Source organism: Phasianus colchicus, chromosome 1, assembly GCF_987193195.1.
Source record: "Phasianus colchicus chromosome 1, bPhaCol1.hap1.1, whole genome shotgun sequence".
NCBI lineage: Eukaryota > Metazoa > Chordata > Aves > Galliformes > Phasianidae > Phasianus > Phasianus colchicus.
The window spans coordinates 31377931-31401602 of record NC_143436.1 but is presented as its reverse complement, the minus strand read 5'-3'; the positions used below and the strand labels follow the sequence as shown (position 1 = coordinate 31401602).

The following is a 23672-nucleotide window of genomic DNA, read 5'->3' as shown; positions in this document are numbered from 1 at the left end:
ATCCTTTAAAGATTGCCAGTCTGAAAATGATGTTACAGAAATTTATACTGACTTCTGATTATTGTTCTTTTTATTTCTACACAACATGTGCTGACTTGATGTATTAAGAAAATGCTGTGGTAACAGACTCACATGTCTAGTGCTCTAATGGCACAGAGACATCTATTACTTATCTATCTCATATTTTATACCATTTCTTTCAAATCCATAACCTGTGCTCTTTCATTTCATTTCATTTCATTTCATTTCATTCAGCCTCCTACAGTGCTATGTCTTGCAAACTGTGTTCAGTGGAGGAGTGATAAAAAAATGCATGTAATATTAAAATAGACCCAATTAGGTACCTCCATGTGCAGTTATCCTTCATGAAGAATCCATACAGAAAGCAGCCAACTCCTACAACTGCAGCCACGATCAGCATATTAGTATAAAAGCCCAGCCACGCAAAATAGATTCCAATTTTCTCTCCGTAGTATTTCCTGTGGAGAGGAATGTATTTTTTTATTTAATTAAATGCAAGTAAATTCAAATTTCTGTTTCAAATATGACAGCTTTCATTGTCAGATTCCTCTAGTTTGAACATTGGGATTGCAGAAGTATTATGGTTAGGTGTTTCTATGTATTTCTGTCACCTCTTTTATGCTCACATATGAGAACTGGAAGGGAAAGAAAATGATAAAAGACAGATTATACCTAGCAAAGAAAAATTTTAAGTGGATGTTTGTCATGAATTGATTCATCATGAAAGCAAGCCCAGAGTGTGCCCCCATGCATAAGCTGATAGAGGTATATGTACCTGCCTGTGTCTTGACATCTCAAAACCCAAACGTGTTACATAAATTCCTAGTTACATAAATTCCTAGATACTTCAGCATTAGTCCAGCCATAGTCACACTACAGAATCACTGAATAAATGTCCTGAGTTGGAAACGACCGATAAGGATCCTCGAGTTCAACTCCCAGCTCCCGACAGGACCCAAAATCCAAACCCCATGTGTGAGACTGCTGTCCAAGTGCTTCTTGAACTCTGGCAGCTTAGGGCCGTGACCACTGTCCCAGGGAGTCTGTTCCAGTGCCTGATCACCCTTCTGATGAAGAATCTTTTCGTATACCCAGCCTGACCTTGACACAGCTCCATGCTGCTCATTCACATCCACCAACCTGATGAAATCCAGGGGTTGCAGTTTCAAAATGTTTTTAGGGTGAGCCCATTCTCTGTAGAGAAGATAACGTTCGCTTGGGCAGTCAGGATCAGTTGATGGGTGCCCAAAACTAGACTGCAAAACAGAAAATGTAGGAAGAAGATAATTAATGTAACCATTAATGCATGGGTTAACTCTCATCTCCACAGATCTTGTGACATGAACCCAGACACTGGAACAGCCTTATTGCCACTGCAATCCAGGAAAACACCTGGGAAGTAGATCTGAGATTGCATCAGGATTTATGCTGGAAGGCTGTCAGAAAGACTCTGAATACTAAAGCAAGTACTTTACACATGTGAACTGAAAGTAACAGACCCTCCCCATGAACTTAAATTCTCAGCCCATGTCAGTGTCTTGGCACTTCGTAAAACAAATCAAAAAAGGATCCATTCTAATTTGAGACTGCTTTAATATGGATTTTAAGTAGCTTTCACATGGTAACATGCTTTGTTCTAAAGCAATATTGTTCTGGAATGAAGATTGGAAAGTTCAAGGGACGAATCCAGGGAGTCTAGTCTCTGTTTTGTATTTATATTTAAAAGACAGTTGACTTGGAGGTAATCCTTATGTTTTTTACCAAGTTATTTGAAAACCTATTTCAGTAAAACCTTTTTTTATTTGATGGAATTTTCCATTCCGTATCTGTAATATGACAAGAAAAATCACTTTTGTAGAAATCAATAGGCGACTTCTGATTTTCAGAGTAGCTCTGATATATAATTTTGATTGTATAAAAAGACTGTCATTAATTATTAGGCATGCTGAGCCCAAATTCCCCATGCCATGACAGAATTAGACTACAAGGCAGGTTTTAAATCTTTAAAAGACAACCTTGAAAACAGATATTCACGAATGATATTAATTCTATCCTGTAAAGCTTTGAGTTACTTCCAAAAAACGTGATTAGTCTTGATTCTGACTTAAAAATTTTCTTTAAATCCTCAGAGGCCTCACGAATATTTTCTGCAGAGTACAAACATCTCACGTAGTTACCATTTCTGACCTCCCATTTTCTCAATTTCTTCTCAGCAGAATACACCTCAGGCACAGAAGAGTGGTTCTGATGGGGGAGGAGGTGTGTGGGTGTAGATACAATCATATCTTTGTCTTTGCTCACAGACAAGACTTGTGTTCTACATCTTGATTAAAGTGTTGACATTTGGTATGGATTTTTATACTGGAAAATGAAGTAGTACAAAAACGTGAAAACTTATTTAGAAATGATGATAGAGTGCATCATGGGAACCATCACTCTTGTGCTCCCAGGTTCCTCTGTTAGCCAGGCACTTTACTGACCTATATCTCCCAGAGAATACAAGACTAACATATCCTAAATAAAATATATCATGTTTCAGTCATGGAGCTACATTTTTAACAAACAGCGTTTTGGAGATAATCCTCTTAAGATGGACTATGTCATATTCTACCATGTGGATAAAAACACCAGTGAGTAAGGCTTATATCTTTTACTATCAAAAGCACACTCTTGATCTGCAGACTTCTATTTCTAAATATACACTGTTACTGCAAGTTCTGGACTTACGTCATGAAGGGGAAATGCTGCTTTGTAGATTCCAGTGTCCAGTAATTTGTTAATGCCGAACTTCTTTACATTCTGTTTGGTCGCGTATTTCACACGGGATAGGATAAAATGAACCTAAAATTTAGAAAACATTTGGTGTCTCTTGCAACCTGAAAGTAAGTGGCTGTACGTGTTTCAACACACAGATTATGAAAGGGTAAGCAATGCAGACAAATTTAATCATACGTGGAACCATTCAACCCCCCCTTTAAATTCTAGTGGAACAGAAATGAGGCAGATGTATGTACTGTTGTCCTTTGAGACTCCCCAGTTTCTTTCATAAATGACAGAACGGTTGCATCCCCAATATTTTCCAGTTTTTCAGGATACTTTCACGAGGGCGATTACACTGTTTTGATTAAATGTTTTTTTCCTTTTAAGACTACAGGCTATAAATACTCCACGGACTTACAATTCGGCTTCTTGTTGCTGGATTGAAAAATGCATCTTTGTCTTGAATATAAAAGTTGGATAAATGTTCCCTTTTAAAAGGAGCGGTGAAAAACTCTTGCTCGGGTTTGATAATATTTTCATCCACGCTGAAGAATCTAGTAAACCAGCTGAAAGCAGACTCCCGAGTTTTCAGGTCATTGGGCTGCAGAGGCAATTTGATGTGCATGACCTCAGCATATGTGCACAGCACTTCCCAAGGTGCATGTACTTTCACAAAAATAGTTTTTTCATCCAAAACCTAGAATCCAAGAAGAGGAGAAAAATGTAACAGCCAGTTCATATATTCAGTTCTTTATCCACATAGGGGCAGCTTGTGTTCTCAGGCACACAAAGGAAAGAGCACTCACCGATCGTGTTGCTTCAAGTTGCAGGCCATTGTTTATCAGGTTAGATTCATATACTTGTCTCTTCCTCTGTTAAAAGGCATTGAAGTTGTAAAGCATCTGTTCCAAAAGTGTATGCACAAGATAACAGAATTGCCTCCCAAAATGAAGACTTGTTGGGTCACTATCTCCACAACCCACTTGACATCTACTGTGGTGCAGCTTTCCCTGCTAATCTAGATAAGGGTTTTTTTGGTCTGATGAGCAATACTGCACTCCAATGCAATTGTGGAGAATTCACTCTCTTAGTCTATAGAATATTACAGAGGTAAAAACTTGCCCTAAATTTTGACAGTTAACAGCAATTACCACTGAAACTTATGACCTCCTCTGCCTTTAGGCATTAAGTGACCTACTGAGGGCAGCCTCCCTTCCCCCATTAATCTGCCTTTTAAACAGTATTTTTTCTCTCATGGATTTTCCATGAAAATCAATAACCACTTTCCTTCTCATTATATCTCTTCTTATTCTTCTTCCACAGTAATCATATGTGCTCACAGAGTGGTTCAAAATGTAGGATCCCGCTACATTGTAGTCCATAGATAAGCAGCCCCAAAGGAAGAAACTGATAGCTGTAACACTTGTGGAATCAGTGGTGCTTTCTTATGAGCATTCGATGTCCCCAGAAGGATATGTCAAGTTTCCCTCAGTAAAGTTGAAATACGTAGATCCTTTTCATTTCAGCTCACAGCAGCTGCACTTGGCTGGCAGTTACAAACAATCTGAAACATATCTGGCTGATATTTCAAATCTGAAATGAATTTGATTATTCACAAACACAACTCCCCTCCCTCAAAAACAAACAAACAAACAAACAAACAAACAAACAAACAAACAACAGCCTCTCTACTCAGAATAAAAAATACAGAACTCCATAAGTGATTTAGAAAAAAATCTGAAAATTCATGTATAGCTTTCCACTTTGAAAACCATCTACACCAACCGGATAGTTCCCTAGTGAGCTACTTGTTCACAAAGTGGAGTGTGGCCAGCTCTCCTTGGCCTATGCACTGCATATCAAAGTATCAGTGTGGGTAAGAAGGTGGGTAGGCCGTAGACAGCTGTGAGAGGTGGGAGGCCTCTGTGAGCACTTCAGCAGAAGATGATAGCATTTACAATTGATCATTCCTGAATCGGGCAATGCTAGGTATGCAGTGCAGTCCTCAAAGTAATTTCTATATATTAGTCTTTTGCTTCATAGATATCTTCATGCCATTGGGCAGTTTTTTTTTTTTTTTTTGGTTGCTTATATACTCTGTGCTTAAGGGATTCTATGCTCCCAGTACAGCAACTCTGATTTTCTTTAAGATGGAATGGTCCAGTGGCTTCGATAGCCTGGTTCTCTGCAACCACAACAGTGGCCACAAAAGGACCACAGTCAATAAATAAGCAATTACACAGTCTTTGAAACTTTGATAGGTATATGGAAACTGGTCTTCAGGACCAGGATGAAGACCCATCTAATCCAGGGGGCAAAACTGAGACTCTTCAGCAAAGGGGCAAAAGTCTTCAGGAGTTCCACAGAAATGGGTCAGTTTTATCTCCATATAAATTTCATCCTCTTGTTTAATGTTTAAAGACTGTCAAAAATCTCTGAAGGAGAAAAAACACTTTTCCATAACTGGCTGTTCTTGAAATTAATAATTTATAGTTCTCAACTGCAGCATCTGCCTGTAGCAATAGTCATAATGGCTAATACTACTAGTACTGTATTTTATAAAAACATATTTCCTCCATGTTTTAGATTTTTCTGCCTCTTTTTTCTTTTCTGTATGGATTAGGAACAGTGAGATCCAAATCTTTCAATCCACACTTTTCACAGAAGTATTTCTCCATGTCCTGTTAATTCACTTCTTTATTAATGACATTGTAATGATCTTTATGCTTTTTTCCTATGTATGTAATATTGTATACATACAATGCATATTTATAGTTTATTACACATATGTAAATATATAAAATAGTGTCAATGTAACTGTACCTTAATATGTATGCTTCCCATGAAATCTAAGTCTTTTTCTTGAATTGAGTGCTCAATTAAATGTGAATGAGGCTTTTCCTCACAGAAATCTTTCTTTGCATTTATCAACATTTCACGGGTAATAGTGTTCTCCATTCTTCCTCAAAGCTAAAGGTTCGTGTCATCTTGGCTTCTGAGCAATTATTACATAATTATTTCCTCTCAGTCCTTTTGCCTGATCACTGAAATATGTAGCACACAGGAGTTATTTGTCATTCTATTATTAACTCTTCCACCATGCTGAAAATTATTCATTTCATTCTACCTCTTTGTATCTTCCTTATTCACATGGTTCTTTTTAAGGTGAACAATACTGAATTATGAAAACATTTCAACCTGAGTTCTGTTTCATTTTTGCTAATAAAGTATAAGGCCAGATACCTTTTTCATGTCTCTTAAAGAAAGACAGATGCTGAGTGATTTACATTTGTATAAATCTAATGCTTTTTTTTATTATTATTTATCTTACCATTCAGATTGTTTTAATAATTGATTATGGTGAGGAGTTCCCCAAATTAATTTTGCCCTCAAAATCTTAGAGGAATGTTGACAATATTAAGATTTCTAATAATGCATTAATGCAAGCAGTGAGAAATAAAGCCCCTGGGAACTTCTGCTAATTAGGGGCTTTGCTATTTTATATAAATGATTGAATTATGTGTGTGATTATCTATGGAGAAACTAGACTGTTACCCAAAGGACTCTACAGTGGTTTTGCACTGACTTGGGAATGCAGTGTAAAGATATAATGTCTTATTTGGCTGGATTGTGGAGACTATTCCAACTTCATTTTGGTATCTGGTATTTTGCTCAGCTACTTGCACGATTAAGTCGTAACAACAACATAGCTATGGCAATGCTGCCAGTGTAAAACTGACATGGATTTTCATGACTGAATTGCAAGACAACAGTCTGAGACAATATGGGATATAAAATCAGACATAATTTTAAGAAAGGGAAAGTATAGTGTAAATGCCTATCAGCAATTACAGACACGTATAAGGGTTAGCTCTTGGGAGCTGCTTTCTCACCGCGCTGCTTTCAGTGTCTGACCATTGTCTTGCCAAGCTGAGGAGACTAACAAGAGAGAGTCTGGAAATTGGTAACAGACCACTAACAGGGTTTTCTGTTTTGTGAACTGTAGGGAGCGCTTCCTTTGACTGCAGTGATAGAACAATGCCAGCTCATATTTTTCTTGAATTTTTTTTGAGCAAACTTTCCCATTACAATACCAGTGTTCAAAGGTCTTTTTCACCTTTGCTATCAAACTTCCTGGGTAGGCTGGCTGGGCACACCACAGGTGTATACAGCCTGCCATCTTTCACTGTGTCAAATTACAGCATAAAACAGCACCCAGCTACTGCTCTTTGTGTAACCCCAAACACTGTTCTTTCTCCATGGGTGTGACACTCTCCAGACAACAGGGAGAAGTGCAATTGGTTTGCTGAAAGTTATTCAAGCTTTTGTTTCTGGCTATCTAATCCAAACAAATCTAGATGTGGGAACTGCTCATTGTTTGCCTAAAAAGACAAACTTATCCAGCCTTGCCCACATTGTCTACATTCCTACTTAAGTCACTGACAGCTTTTCAGTTTATTTCTGCTAGGGGAAAGCAGATGGACTAGAATGACATTCCACACCAATTTATTTTGAGTTTGTCTGTCTGGCATTGACCTTTTAATTTTCACAATGAGTTACTTCAGGATCCCGACAGATAAAAGTGATATTTAGGAGCATACTGGAAGAGATGTTGATATTTAATTTCTCTTCTGATGGCAACCTGTCTTGACAAATACAGTACATAAATTTGTGAGGTTTAAAAAACATGCTTTGGGCTGGAATCTCAGTTGCTTGCTAGGCAGAGTTTCTGGAATCTGTTCCTGATAGTTTGCTTTTGTTGTAAATTTGCTTGCAGAAGTAACTGTAAAATAATTTAAAAGGATTTGGAGTTCAAACTGAGTTGCACATATGAACCTTATCTGCTAACCTTTGAATCTGTAAATTATGTTAGAAGCTTCCATGAGGATGTGATTTTAGTAGTTCAGTTTTGCCTCCTTTAGACCAGATTCCAGCAGCACATGATCAGGAGGGAAGCGCAATAACACTCACCCCAAAAAACAAGCAAATAATATTGTCAGCAGACATAAGCTATCAAATTGCTTTTATGCCTACATGGATGAAACCTGTATATATCTTGAGCAACATAATCTCTGCAACCTTCTCAGAACTGTCATAGGCCAAAATGTTTATTCTCTCATGGGAATACAGCTTCCTCCACTTGCGCAGCAACAGACTTCAAGTGAAAGTAAGTACTTCTGTATTTTTGAGGTACTTGCATGCTTGGGGCTGACCTGCACCTGTCCATGCTGAGAATTTAGGAAATCTCTACCTATTTAAGTTTTCTTCAACAATAGATAATTGAAATGCTTTCTAAACTAATTACACCTGTATGTGAAGTGCTGGAGGGTGAAAGGGAGTCAGTATTTCCAATTTGTATTACAAGCATTTAGTCATGAGTAGATGATTCATTTCAATCTTTATAGGGTTAACGAACAAAATCCTTTCTTTACTTCCTCCTTCCTTCAAGTGTCCTCAGGTACCTGAGTTTGTGTAACATTCTATCTGTTTCATTATAACTTTGGATTTCTTCATTAGTTCTTCAGCTTGGTGTCATCATACTTGTATCTATTTTTCTAGGAAATCCTCTATGATTTCCACGTCTTCATCCCAATCTTCTATGCTTTTTACTGCGCTTTCAGCACTATACGCGTTTCCAGTCTCAAAATTCTTGCCCATGCCTTCCTCAGTACCCCTCTGGCTTCAGGTTCTCACTGTTTATGTCTATCCCAGATGCAACAATTGCTATCAACTCTGCACACATCTTCACCATCCCTTGCAGTCTTACAGACTCACAATGGCAGACTTGCTAGGTAACTGAAAATAGTCTTTGGTTTCGCCAAAACGTAAATAAAAACTCAATCAAATGAAGAGTGATACTGAAAGGCATGACGAAAATAGAGAGCTGTCTTGGTAATGTGTTGGCTATACCTTAGGATCAGAGGATCACACAGAAATTCAGACTGGAAGTGACCTCAGGAAGTCACCCCAACCTCCTGCTCTAAGTAGGGTCAACTCTGAGCTCAGACCACATTGCTTAGGAGCATGTGGTCAGGTCTTGAAAAGCTCAAAGGACGGGGACTGCACAGCCTGTTCCACCATCTTCATGGTTCATCTTCAACTACTGTGAACCACTCTTGCTTCAGTCTATGCTGCTGTCTTTTGTCCACCTCCTATGCACACAGTACAGAATTGACTTTGTCTTCCTGCATAGCTCCACAGATACCAGTGAGCTGCTGTTAGATCCTCCTGAAATCCTCTCTTCTCCAAGCTGAGTAAGCACAGCTCCTTCAGCATCTTCTCACAAGACAAGTGCTCCAGCTCCTAACCATCGTGGCAGCCCACCACTGAACTTGCCCTGGACCTTTAATCATGAACCTAGTGCATTTGCTCACAATCTTCTGGTCTAATTTTTCACAGCTTACCTCTGTCTACTGTTCTAACATTCATGCAGCACTAAAAATACTTTTTCACTGTTCACTATTTAGAAAATACACTCATGTTTTTGCATACACCTAGTAATGGCTAAACAAACAAATTTAAAATGCTAATTGATAAAAATAGTTGTTTCCAAGGGGGCAGATTTTGTTGCTAATTACCTCTTTCAATTCATTTTTATCGCTGATCTTCTGAACATGTGTAATTCAACGTCCACCCACTGCAGGACTCTCCTGAGCTCTACTAACCACATTTCTTACAGCTGCCCTGACAGTGCCAATGACAACACCGTGTAAGGAATATCAACCAGTTTAGCTATGGCCTTTTTACTCCTACTCTTCTGTCCTCTAATCATTGTTTGTATATGAGCTGCTTTCATTGGTGTTTCTGTTCCTTGCCTGCCTGCCTCTACCAGAGGCTGCTGGAACATGGAGAACTGCTAAGTCAGAGAAGACAGTGGTGGGTGGGAGAGTGCAAATTCCAAGGGAACTACCATTCAGTGGGTGCATATTTCTCAGGCAGTTTGCAGTTTAAAAAGCTCGGTCATGCTGCATCTGAAGCCATTTTTATGGCTTCAGATGCCATAATGAATAAAGTTCTCTGACAGACTTGTGAAAATAATTAAAAAATAACATTAAAAAAATATTTATGGTTGCTCTTCACATTTGCTAGGAAGCATCAAGCAATTATTTGCTTGAGAAAGGGTCTTTAAAGAGGGTCAAACTGCTGAAGCATCGTGGGAAATTCTGATGGCAAAGTGACAGGTATTCCCCATAAACAACTCAGATACTTCAGTGGACAAAATATCATAGCTTACGTATTTAACTGTCATTTGGAGCACTCAGTCAGCTGGTTCTTCCTTGCTTATCCTGAATACTCTGATTTTAATACAAAAGTCGATTGGGGGCCTAATTCAAGCACCATAGATATAGAAAAAGAAAACTGCCCTAGTCTGAAGATCTTGGTGTCTATCTCTAACTGCGATCCTGATTCCAGTATTTTTCTGCTCACACCTCCTGAAGGGTTCCCTCCAAGGAGCATGCTCTGAGGTCCCCCAGCACATGCTGATGGACACAGTGCTTGGTTTATGAGCTTGTCTCACAGGAGTACTCCCACAGCAGGGCAATGCAATTGCCATTTTGGTTAAGGGCACTGTCCTTTATGCTCACTGCTCTAGCACCCAACTGATGTTCAGATTTATTAAAAAAATAACTTACCTTTTGTTTTTTATGATTACTCCTCTTATGAGTCATTTTTGTTTCATCTTCATATACCAAAACGAAGTCAATTCTTCGCTGCCCATCGCTGAAGAACAAGGAGTCAGGCTTATTATCAAAATCAGCCTGTAAGGCAGATAGGTTAGGGTAATTTGAAGAATGTTACTAATCGCTTCCTTACTTACTTCCTGTTACACAGTATTTCAGTGAAAAGAGAAATTCATTATTCATTATTATGTATTAGACACATATAGTAAGAAGTCCACAGTGAATCACAATTAGCATTGAGTAAATTGGAGAAAAAAAAATCATCCTCATGAGTTTGGCAGATCTCTTCATGATATAAAGACAGCAGAACTTTAACCTAATTTTCTTCTTTCAAATGGTATATTAGCTTTTGGCAATGGGAGGAGCACTGGGATGTAGCACTACATCTGAGTAACGCATCTGTCAAATAATTTGCATGCTGTCATGATACAATATTCTGTCTACAAAATATGTTGTCTCCTGTTGGGAGTCTCAGAATTAGCGTGTTCCCATCTGTCCCTGTACCTGCTGGAAGTTTACACATCTCTGCAATTAAAAAAACAACAACAAAAAACAGTCACTTAATGCATGCTAACATTCAAAACAATAATTGCCCAGAGAATTAAGAACACGGTCAGGCTGCAGATGTGCTCTCAAAATGGACCCATCCTATGTGAATTTATTTTTCCCTCTTTATTAACAAAATCTCAGCAAGCAGAACACATTGTTGAATACCACACATCCATCATGTTAAAATATATGCAAAAATCAAAAGGATTAATATATCCATAAGTCATTATCTAGTCCCCAGAGAAAAGTAGAAAAGACTGTCATATCCACTAATAACATCTTAATGTGTTATTTTGTGTGTAACAATACAGACACATTGATGATGGCCAAACCTGAATACTCACAAATGTTTCTGTAATAATGGTCTTGTAGTTTGAATACTCTGTGGGCACTATCACATGTTACAATCCCTCCCCTCCATTAATACATAACTGTAATGTTATCAGTGTTGTCATGTTATGCAGTGAGTAGCAAACTCCAAGATACCTGGCCAGATCCATACATGATATTAATATGGGTAGTGCCACTAATGTTAGTGGATATCAAATGTCTGAAGGAGGACTCAGCATTGCATTAGAGATAGTAAAAGTCCAAAAGCCAGCAAGACTCCCATGCAAAACTGTTGAGAAGCCCTTCCAGAGGGCTTGACATGCAGGATGGCCTTGGGTAGGTTCAGACCAGCAAAATGCCCCAAAATAATTTCAAGAACACACTGTGCCTTTGGGTTCACTGAAAAGATTCCCAGATTTAATCTCGCTGAAATCTCTGTCAATGAAGACCAAACTGCGTGGCAGGCATATCAGCCACCCAGAATACAGTTTTAGGAACTCTGGGATGCCTGGTCCACAGATGAAAATTAGGGAAATGTGTTCTCAGAGTCTCCCCACCTGCAGCTTGAATTGTTTTCTTTTCGATGCTGGTAAAATCAACAAGAATGGCAATAGTCTGTCAGGAGCACCCCAGTTCCAAGGGGCAGATGGCATTTAAGCAACAAGACAGCAGTTTTTCCAAATAACATTTTCCCTATGATTTTTATTCTAGACCTCTCTCTGTAGACTATTTTGTTACTGCTTATTGGCTCAGTCAAAACAGTTGACCAAAATGCATCTCTCCATAATTTAGACAGAAACTACGTATTTTAAATGAACTGAGGGGAGTTTAGACTCAGTACTTTTTGTTGTATATAAAAAGACGTTCTGTTAACTTATTTGCTTCAACAGTTTGAGCAGATTCTTGGTTAGAACATTCCCTTTGAATCCTACATCTTGCTAAGAGGTTTGTGACTACATATAGATACGTCACGTATTGGTTTCAAAGCCTAGCCTAGCAATCAGGTAATATCCACACACAGCCATCAAATCAACAGACAGATGCACACTGTAATGGTTTAGGAGAAATGGTTTAAACTTTCAGATGGCATTGATGGACCACAACAGCACTGAGCATCTCTGCTGCCCAAAGCAAGTTACAGATGCAGATTTTTATATTCATGAGAACTGGAGTTGAAGTAGTCCCATTGAGCAAATAGCCTTGATTCTTGTGAGACTTCTTCCAACTAAGGACTTGCAAAGGTGTAACATTTAGCCTGCTGCTACCATTTTGAGTCTCATTTAAAACACAACCAAGAGGAAAGAGTGGTTAGGCACTGGAACAAGCTGCGTGGAGAAATGGTGGCGTCACTGTCCCTGGAGGTGTTTAAGGTATGGGTAGATGTAGTACTTTTGAACATGATTTAGTGGGCAGTGTTGGTGGTAGGTGGATGGTTGGACTTGATGATCTTAGAGGTCTTTTCCAACTTTAATAATTCTATGATTCTATGAACTTTCTCTATGTTTGTCTGCTGGGGCTGACAAAAGAAACAGACCATGTCCAAAACAGGGCAGATGCCTTTATCAGAAAGTCTGCCTTGAAAATTTCTCTAAGCATTCCCATTAAAAATAAATTACAACTGGGAAATTATCAAACAGTTAACTCAGTACCAATATCTACAAATAATTCGTAGTAACGGAACAATATAGATTATTATGTTTGATCAGCAGAATTATCCCTTAGACTCTGGTGACTATAGGCTAATGCGAAGGCAATGTAAAGTACCACTGCATACCAATGCTTAGACACTCTAGATCTCTCTGCAGTGAGAGCTTAAGACATGTAATTCCCAGGTGGACCCTGCTGTATGTCTCCCATCTGGAGTTATCTGCCACTCCTCGTATTCTGAGCATGAGCACCACATGCTGTGCTCAGGAGAGATGCAGTCAGGAAAAGCATGGTGTCCTGATGCCCTTGTTACACACACAGCTGCTAACTTGCTTGGCTGCAGTGCTGATGCTTCTCACTAGCTTCAGGGCTGCAAATGGGGTTGGACAGTGATAAGCCTGAGAAAAACCTATGTGCTGCACTGGGAGCACATGGAGCCCAGGCACCACTGTGTCTGAATGTGGTATGAACTGAGGTAAAAAAATCACAAGGTGAAAAGACACAAGGACCAAGGCCAGCTGGACCCCAAACACATCCCCTGCAGCCCATGTGCTCTGCTGGGAACCCAGCAGACTCTGTTCCTGGCTGAAATTGCCCTGTGTTGCAATGCTGGAAATACAGAGCCCAGACTTATGACAGTGAATAACAAGGGGAAGTGTTACCAGCGTCTAAACAAGAAGGATATTCAAAAGAGGAAGAGGTCCGATTAAATTTTAGAAACAGCAGCTTTGTAACTTTCGTTTAAAGAAAAAGAGTCTAGCTGTAAAATTTAAGCACTTCAAAGCATAGAAGTACTAAGAGATTTCAAGTCTTGTTACATTTTTAAGTTATTCTTCCTATATGACCTATGCATACAAAAAAGGATAGAAAAGAACAAAACAGCAAACAGCAAATGTTAGATCAAGCTTTTCCTAATTTGTGATTGTGTAACTTCACTGAGTATTTTTCCTTTAAACCTAGTCACTTTCAAGCATTTACAGCCAATGTGTAACTCAGCAATAAATGGCTTAACTAGAATGGCAATAACCAGCTGCAGAGAATTCCCAGTAATCAGTATCCTGACCCATGAATTTGCTTACGTACATGTTTTTGTGGACGTAAGTTTATGCATGTTACTATAAACATACTTTTCTACATATATCAAACTACAGGTATATATTATTGAATATAGCTGAAAGATTAATCAATACTGGACTGCACGAACCCGGACAGACGAGTTCATACCCATGAAGCTAACTTCTTCAACGTAATTTCCACTGTCCTATTGATCTATCAATAAATGTTTTATATAACAACAAAGTAATAAATAATTGACTCGTTAAGCCTGAATAATTAAGAGAGAATATTAAGACCCATACAAATCAATTGTAACATAACATTTAAAGTTGTGCAATAGAAAGTAAGAAGTAAAACACAAAAGGGAACACAATGGTTAAGGTTCTGACAGTTACATTAACTCAGATGTGTGGTATGTCTTATAATCCCTACTGGATAGTTTGTAATGAAAAATCATATATTATTCAACGTGATTACTGGGGGAGAAACAGGGCTGGAAACCAAAAAGATGTGCTATACACTGAAGTTAATAATTCCTTGGAGACAGTGTTTTTGTTTTTGTTTTTAATATGTAATATTATTTGACAATATTACAAATGTTATTATCAGGCAAATGAACACAACTTTGTGCGCACACACACAAGTTAATGGAGGCTGAAATTCCAATCCATAATTTTGCTTAAGTATCAGCAGCACATTATCACTGAAAATAATGAACAGGTCCATTGATACTTCTTTGTTCTGGAAGAAGCAAACATGGGGTCTATTTACAGCACTTTCTAATTTTCTTAACCTCAGTCTAATCATTTTAAGTACTGAGGGAGACAACTGCTTGTGCACCTTAACGTTATAATGATACTCAAGTGGATAGCAGGTTAATATTGATTAACAACACTAATAAATACACAAAAAATACCTTTAGCTGTAAAGTAGTGATTATATTTAGTACTTTGCAGAGTGCTGTACAATCATTGCCATCAGAGAAACAGGGAGCCACTCTCTGCTTTATTAGCAGGAGGAATCTGAAACACTTTGGGTACCTCTGTGGGAGTCAGCCTAGAGGCAGTGAGGCCAGCAAAGTGAAGGAAGTGCACCTCTGTGCTTCAGGTCACATCTGGATATGGATCAGTGGACAATGGCTCCAAGGGATAAGTTTGGTGGTGGTCTGCAGCAACAAAAAGCCCAGAAATGTGTATAGTGCAGACATTACGTACAACATCAAAAGTGCTTGTCACAGCCGTGGTGCCGTGGTGCTCCCAGCCAGCACAGTGGGACACAGTGCTGTGAGGCACCACGCTGACAGACGTGCAAGAGCCATGAAGGCTCAGGCCCAGCCCAGCCAGCCTTGCCACACATGTGTACGTGGCACAGAGCTCTTTGCCCCTGGCTCCCAGCAGCTTGGTGCCCCAGACTGAGTGACCAAACCCTGGTGGTGGAACTGGCCCTAAACCCCTGAGCTTCTCAGGATTCCTCACATGTAACAAGGATGGCTGTGCCCAAGGGAGCTGCCGTACCTGACTTCTGAGCCTGCTCCTGTAGCCAAAGCTACGTGTGATGCTGCAGTAGCTGATAAAGGAGACCTGAACTCTCCTCAGCAGCAACAGTGCTCCATTCCAGAGCAGAAAAAGTGGCATTGCACAGAAACTGTCTTAGCTTCTTCAGCTTCCTCAGGGTATTGCACTGTTAAACAAACAGCAGGGTAATGGTGGGAAGGGCAGCACAGAGACAGGAACGAAGAAAAATCATAGAATCCTTAGAGCTGGAAGGGACCTCTGAAGGCCATCTAGTCCAACTTCTTTGCAATGAACAGAGACATGCACAGCTAGATCAGGTTGCCCAGAGCCTGATCCAGCCTTGCCCTGAAAGTCTCCAGGGACTGGGCTTCAACCACATCTCTAGGCAATCTGTTCCAGTGCCTCACCTGTAAAAGACTTTTTCCTTATATCCAACCTAAATCTATCCTCTTTAAGCTTGAAGCCATTTCCCCTTGTTCTATCATCACAGATCCTGTTAAAGAGTCCATCCCCTTCTTTCCTGTAGCTCCCCTTTAGATATTGAAAAAATAGGTGGAATGGGAACTGCAGATATTTTTTATTACTTACTACATCCTGAACAAGCTCAGTATTGTAAATGGTTTGTTTGTTTGTTTTTAAATTAAAAAAAAAAAAGAGTTTCTGCAGGAAAGGCGTAACTAATTGGAAGGATAAAAGAAGTCCTTTGTTTAGTCCACAGGAGCCCTTGGTATGATTGTCAATGGTGGCAAACTAATCATTACTGGAGGTTTAAAAGACTTGTCTGCAATATCACATAGCTTTCAGAGAACCTCCAAACAGGTTCTTGCAGCACAGCAGGAGGTAAACCAGTGCTGGGACAGGTGAGCAGAGCATGACCATGTAATCCAGTCCCAGCACAGAGCCCTCCAGCACACAACCCACCTGGCAAGGCATTGCAGGCTGCATGGTAGTAGTGAGTTTGGCCTTGGTGGAAATGTCACAGTGCTGCCCTTCTCTCTGCAGACCTAAGGATACTTCTCTTTAATCACGTATTTAAAAAGGAAATGCATAATATGACCTGGATGTCGTGAAACATCATTATTTGTACAGTGCTTTGAGTTCCTCTGGTGAAAATGTTACAGAAATGTGAAGTTTTAATTATTATCACAGCTACATAATATGATGTTTAATTACTTTCTATTCTGAGTGACCACTAGAGACATCTGCTCTGACACCAAGACCAATGTAAGCATTTGCTTCTGCAGGTTATAAGTTCATTTGCACACCAGGAGAAGCTAATGTTGGTATGTGCCTCTATAGGGCAATAACTGCTGTGCATTCAGCATTCTCCCTCATGACTCATATTTGCTAATAACAACAAAGGACTATTTCAGTTCTGTTTTTAGTAACAATGAGATTATTAGCAAGTTCTGAATCAGAAGATGTTTTTCTCAGTACCTTAACATGCAAAGAAATTGGGAAGCCTCACCTCCTGAGCTAACTTTTGATGAGACACCCATTGGACTTTCTTCCTGAGCCCCCATACAGCTGCTGGCTGCAGGAAGAATCCCAGCTCCTCCTGCCTATAGACAGACCATGTGCCCTCACTTCTAATGAAGGCAAAGACAGTACTCCCCTGAAAACACATTTTTCAGCACCTCTCCTTTTCTGGATGCAGGAACATCTAGCACTTGATCAGAATTCGCTGAAGCCTTTCTGCTGCAGAAATCATGTCTGAGGAACAGCATTCACACAGCTGGAAAGCAGTTAATGGCAAGGAATTCCCTCTGCAGATGCTGAATCTCAGAACTGTGTTTACTATCAAATCCAAATTCAAGTTATCCATCTATGGAGCAGCTAAGGCTGCAAAGCAAAACATCTGAGAGCTGGGAAGAGCTTAGATGAAGGCTGTCTGTGTAACTCTGTCTTCCTTATACACTGTATGACACATGGTTTGGCTGCAAAGGCACATTCTGTTACACTCTTTACTGTCTTCTTTATTCAATGCCTTTTTTATTATACTTCATCTAAGTAGTCTGAACACCAAAAATGGAGATTTCCTTCTATTTCCACAGTATTCTCCTTCTATAATCTCAATATTCTACTCATACAAGTGTTAAGAAATCAATTTTCACAAGATCTCTCTGGAGAGAAAGTAACAGTATAATCCTAATTTAACAGTGATTGCACGGATCACTGAGGAATCTTAGTCAAAACTGCTGCCTGGCTCCCGAATCTGGAATTCCAGTGTAAGACACTGGGTTTTCTAGAGTGCTTGGCAGAGCCTTTCTCTCTGGAGAGGAATGCCCTCAGGCCCATATATGACCACAATGTGCTAATGCAAACAAACCACAGGCACTCCCCTTTGACACTCTGCAAATAGACAAAAAGCTGGATGTACACAATCTCACAGGTCTTGCACAAAAGCTCTATAGTACAGTCAGAGTAAAATCCAATTTCCTGGGACCGTATTCAGATTCTCTATATAAGACCTCTAATACTTTTTCTGCAATTTTCTGTCACATGTACAACCTTGCTGGATCAATTTCACGAAGTACACCCAGCTAGAAAACATAATGTAAGTTTAGACAATTGGTAGAGCACTTCCTTCTATGCAATAGTTTAAGGCTAGGTTTCCTATTTAGTTTCCCTTTCTAGCTACAGCTGTATGAAGCAGCACACATCCACTTCATGAGCAGGCTTGGTGGAACTGAATTTTATTCAACTGTTTTGATCACTGAAACTGCCCTGGAGGTTCTAACATGGAATGAGCAGTGTGGAAAAGATTCTGCTAAAACTGAACAGAAATGACAAGTGCTGGTCAACATGAGGAACTAAAAATAAAATTGACTTGGGCAGTTGATTTTTAGTAGAAATAAAAATAAATTCTACCTTGACTGCTCAGTGAAGAATTTTCTAACCACAAGGTACATGGCATTGTTTGTTCTGATGCTAGCTCATTTCATATAAAGACATAAAAAAGAATAATCATTGAACCACAAAGAAATCCTCAGATGGATTTTTATAACATCCTTGTCAGGGCCCTCAGTTAGGAAATGGAAGGTCTTGATTCCATTTCCTCCTTCAGATAACCATTAAATATTTTCTTCCAGAGCCTGGAGCAGCATCAAATGAAGACCTGTAAGAGTACTCAGAGGCAAGGTTAGCTCACAGAAGGATACTTCATTCCTAGTGGATTTGGTATTTGTTTCCTACATCAGAGGCAGGAGAAAAACCACCATGACCCTTGTATTGTACTGTTTTAGATATATGAAGAAAACAAAATATTTCCTCATATATAGAGACATCAGCAGGACCTGTTTCTCCACACCCATATAATAGCCTTCCTCTGCAAGCTACTGGGATAGCTGGTAGCAGCAGTAGCAGGCTGTCATTCCTTGAATGCTATTTAGTTGATGATGATGAGAAAAAAGCACAGGTTGTTTCCGTTACTTGTAAATAGGCAATAGTTTACATGTCAATATCTTGGACAGGGCTGACTGAGAACCAGCTCTAGATTTCATTACTTTATGGCACCATTGCAGCAATTTCTTGAATGGATTCCCATATGTGAAAACCATGACCAGCTCTTAGGTGCTCAAAATTAATTAGGCCAGAAAGCAATTCTTGGCAATGTTTAAGCTGTTTCTTTGTCCTCCTTTAATACTGATCCACTTGTAAAGGTATCCTGAATAGATATTACAACCTATGCACACTAAAATCCAATGACAATGACTTCTGCCATTACAGTAATGAAACACAGAGCTTGTTTCTATGGAGTAACTCCAATAGCTTTATAATAGATATATGATTTTACAGCTTTTTGAGTCCAGGCTTATATCTATATCCCTGTGCAACTGCAAACTGCACTAGTATCTCACTAGGGTAAAAAATGAAATTGGACTCATCAGTATGCCAGATGGGCATCAGGTTGGCAAAGCATGTGCCATGGCACATCCAGTGGCAGGGCTTGTTAGGGTCAGCAGGCCAGACCTTAAAGATAAATGGGATCAGATCCAGGAGATCTTCAGCTAGGGCTAGAAGCCTGATAGCTGTAGAAAACATTAGGTTTGTTGGGGAAATTGAACTCTGGATACAGGGAATAGAGACCTCCAGTTCTTTTTCCTTTTTTGACACCTCAGTCTCTGCTGCTTCCCAGGTTTCTCTGAAAAAAGCCCTGAACTCACATTGGCCAACTAATACCTGGGTGTGTCTGAATTTATGTATATTTGTATGTAGGGTGTATTCATATATTTATCCTTGTACAAGCACACAGAAATCCTGTACATGCAGACACAAAACCGTACACAGAAAGAAAGTGTGTGTGTGTCTATCAGTTCATAGTAATATATATAGTAATATATATAGTAATATAAATAGTTGTAACTGATCTAGTGACTTGTCACTCTTAATTGTGTTCAGTCACTGTGTCAACTTGCACTCTTACATCCAAGCCAAAGACTTCAGGTATCTTTAGGGAAGCAGAGATACAGCATGGTCACACAAATGAACTGGCTGTGCTGCAAATGCAGTGGCATGCCATTCTGTTGGAATCCATTGTTAAGGATCTGCACAAGAGAAAAATTATTGGTAGCCATAGTTAAAGTAAAGAAGTACCCACCCATTCTGGAGCATGAAGGTTTTGCTGATCTGGCACAGTTCCGTAAGTGGGAATAATCACTTGGTTCAATTCCAAGACTGAAAATAATCAAAACAAACACAAAGATAAAATACTTCAGCATTTTGTGTATTAATATTTCTTTTTCCTCTTTTTTTTTTTTTTTTTTTTTTAATTAATGATTTCTGGATGAACCATGCACTTGGTTGTTTCTCAGAAGAATGTTTGTCTCTCACACTTCAGTAGTAACCAACAGGTGGCAAGAGAGCAAAACAGATTTCACCAAGATGACATGTTAATGCTTGGAGATCCTACCAAGCAACAGTGATGCAAAGCCTATTTTGTTAAGATGTGTTATTTAGTTCTTCAGAAAACTCTTGTCTATGGCCTTTGATCACTGTACTTAGGCAATCTCAATTAACAATACCAGACTATTTTTCTGAAATCCTGAAATGGGTATGATACAGATAGTGATGCTGTGACATTTACTACATAACAGGAATGATTTTCACCTAACCTACTATCACACCTACGGGTTTGCTGTGTACTGATGTCCTGATGAATTCTCACCTGTTTCCCCAGTAACAACTGTTAGAAGAAAAAAACACATGCAAACTAACTTGCCTTCTTGAAAATAGAGCAAAATTTAGAAATGATCCTGTGAAGTATGCTACTTTGTGATACCATATTACCAAACACAGTGGGAAAGCTGGCCACTAGATAACCCACTGAATAACCCACAAATTCATCCTAAAATAGCTCTCTGAAATTACAAGAATGTCTACAATATTTTTGTTTTAGTTTAAGTATCTTGGGGGTGTCTTAAGAACAACTCAGCTAACATCCTGAAGCTGAAGATAAAATAAAGCACTGATGGAGAAGGCTGCTTTCTGCCTTAATATATTGAAGCATTTTAGCAAAATCTGCCCTACACTGAGGTCATGGATGTAACTGGTACCATGATGACAGTAATACCTGGAAAGGATAACCTCCACTTATCAAGAACAGTCCAAAACTCTAAAACATAAATAAATAAAAAATACTCTAAAAAAATCAAATCTACAGCATGTTTAGGAGGATAATTAAATGCTCATTAGATACAATGCTAGGACCAACAAAACTGATCTGCCTGAATTTCTTTTTTTTTTTTTTTTGGCTTAAAAACTTCACTGATATGTATCCAAATTCTCTAGAATTTTTAAAAAGCTTTTTTTTCATTGATGATGCTTACTTAAACCAGCTGAAGATATGTCAAAACACTTAAAAATAGAGCACTGAAAGATTATTATTGTTGTTGAGCTCTACAAGTCAACAGAACTCTCTCATTGTTTCTAAGTGGCTAAATGTGGTTTAAACACAGTTTCCTAGAGTTTGGTAGGGATATTGTTCCAGATGTTGAACTGTCAGTTTCCAGATCTCTACTGTAGTGATAATGTATACTATACAGTAGAGACCCACGATTTTTTCCATCAACATAGCTTCAGAAACCTCTGAGTCATAGCCTCAAGTCTGACCCAGGTAAATATTCAAAGACTGGGAGCTCTTAAAAGCATTAACATCTTTATAAATGTTTGCCAGCTTTTAAAAAGAGAACAGTAAAATGTGGACTAGTGGACATGCTGAGACTGCAACATGAGAACTCAGAAAACATGGGCATATTTCAGCTATAAAATTGCTGCTAAATGCACATTACCACAATTTAATGAGTTCAACTCATTCTTACGTGAGAAAGACAAATATGTACCCTTGATGTCAGTGTAAAGGGCATCACCCTATTCTCCTTTGGTATTAAGTTTTCTGACATGAAGATATGCAGATACAAAGTGCTTCAGAAAACCCACAGAAGAGGGAATGCTTCTTCTCATACATAATGGGCATGCTGAAGGAGTAAGATAAGCATGCTGTTCTGAAATGCAAGCACGTGTTCTGAAACCCTGTGTTATTACACAAGGCAAACAGATGTGAACACTGGTATATCCAGAGATGAAAATTTATGGCAGCCACTGAACTACAGTGACAAGAATTGTGCATTGAAAAGCCCTATTTCTGATATCTACATGGTGTGTAACCACACATCCTTCAAAAATGCTGTCTAAGAATCCCTTCAGCCAGAGCTGAAAAGAAGAAGGAAACGTGGCATTCACAGTAGGAAGAATAACTCCAGATCTCCTAAATCCTGATGGATCTGGGCCTGGCCAGGAATATCCTCTTGAGAAATTTATACGTGAGCACAGTTTACTTCTGCCTCATTGTCTGTGGCCAGTAATGTCATGCACAATTTACCATTTTACCAATATTTACCATATGAACACATATTTACTTGAAATATCATCCAGTAAATTCCTAGGCCATTGGTACAATGAAAAGAGTCCAGCAAAAGGAACCTACCTCTCTCTTCTCCCAGATTAAAAGCAGGTTAATGTCTGTGTGGAGCAAAGAATGCAGTAGACAGGACTGTGTGCTTAGGTCAGATACGTTCTGATGGCGTTTTGTTGCGACAGCTATGTCAATTTAGACACTTGTGCTTTTGGCTGGAAGAGATGATTCCAGACTCTCAGACTGAAGTGGTAGCTGCAGAAACTCAGCTTTGCCAGAAAGAGCCGCATCCATACAAAGTGCTTTCTTCTACCACCCAAATAACTTCATTTATTTGTTCTACCTTCCCTCTTATAATAGAACCAGTTTGAAGAAGAGAGGACATGGAAAAAAAATTGTTCCTGGGACTTTTTAGCTGTGAGAACAGAGGAACAGACTGCCTGGGGAGGCTGATGAGGTCATGTGAGGTCTACAACATCAGAGATTCTTCATCACAGATTAATTAAATATGCTGGAACAACGTAAGCCAAGTTGAATCTGGCATGCATCTTAGCAGGATGGCCTGGATCAGCTTTTTAGGTCCTTTCCAGACCCCATGGTGTTCTCATAGTCATGGTCAACAATGACAACTCTGTTGAGATTTTATATTAAAATAGTATTTCTGCTGATCTTTTTCTTCTTCAGAAGCATTGTCACCTCTGTTAATGTTTGGGTCAAAGCACATCAAGTGCAGATGCTTATGAAGTACTATCACGTAGTCAAGTAAACCACAGTTGGCCAACATTTGTGACTGGATTGAATAAAGATCCTAAAATTCTTTGAGAGGCAAAGTAAAAAGTCTCATTAATTAGTTAATTGATTTTGACTGTGAATTGTTCAGGAAGTTCAGTGACCTTCCTGTTTAATGATTTAATTTCAAAAGCTTTCACAAACATTACTGCTAGCAATTTCTGCCCATTGCTCTGGTAGAGGTGAGAGTCTATGGCATACTGATAGGCATGAAAGCTGCTCCCCCTTTGAAATAAATATAAAGAAGAATTAAACCTTTCCTTAGAGTCTGAATAGTGAATAGGAGCAACCCAAGGTACAGGCAGTGAGGATGAAACAGTTTTATGGAATTATAAATTAAGAGGCCTGAAAATGGGGAAAAAGCAATATCCAGAGGGAAAAGAAAGATGCTGTCAGAAAAAAAAGAAACAA

General features: G+C 39.1%; 1 protein-coding gene across 1 annotated transcript in view; it reads right to left on the bottom strand.

The window, feature by feature from the left end:
* The window catches only part of ANO6 (anoctamin 6), a 71040-nt gene that overhangs the window by 26318 nt on the left and 21050 nt on the right, over positions 1-23672 (bottom strand). Inside the window, exons 2-8 of the mRNA XM_031589559.2 lie at positions 20160-20236; positions 10416-10541; positions 3588-3653; positions 3200-3478; positions 2749-2862; positions 1162-1277; positions 345-479 (exon numbers count right to left, since the gene is read on the bottom strand). Coding sequence (XP_031445419.2) covers positions 345-479; positions 1162-1277; positions 2749-2862; positions 3200-3478; positions 3588-3653; positions 10416-10541; positions 20160-20236 — 913 coding nt within the window. The remainder of the gene's footprint in view (positions 1-344; positions 480-1161; positions 1278-2748; positions 2863-3199; positions 3479-3587; positions 3654-10415; positions 10542-20159; positions 20237-23672) is intronic.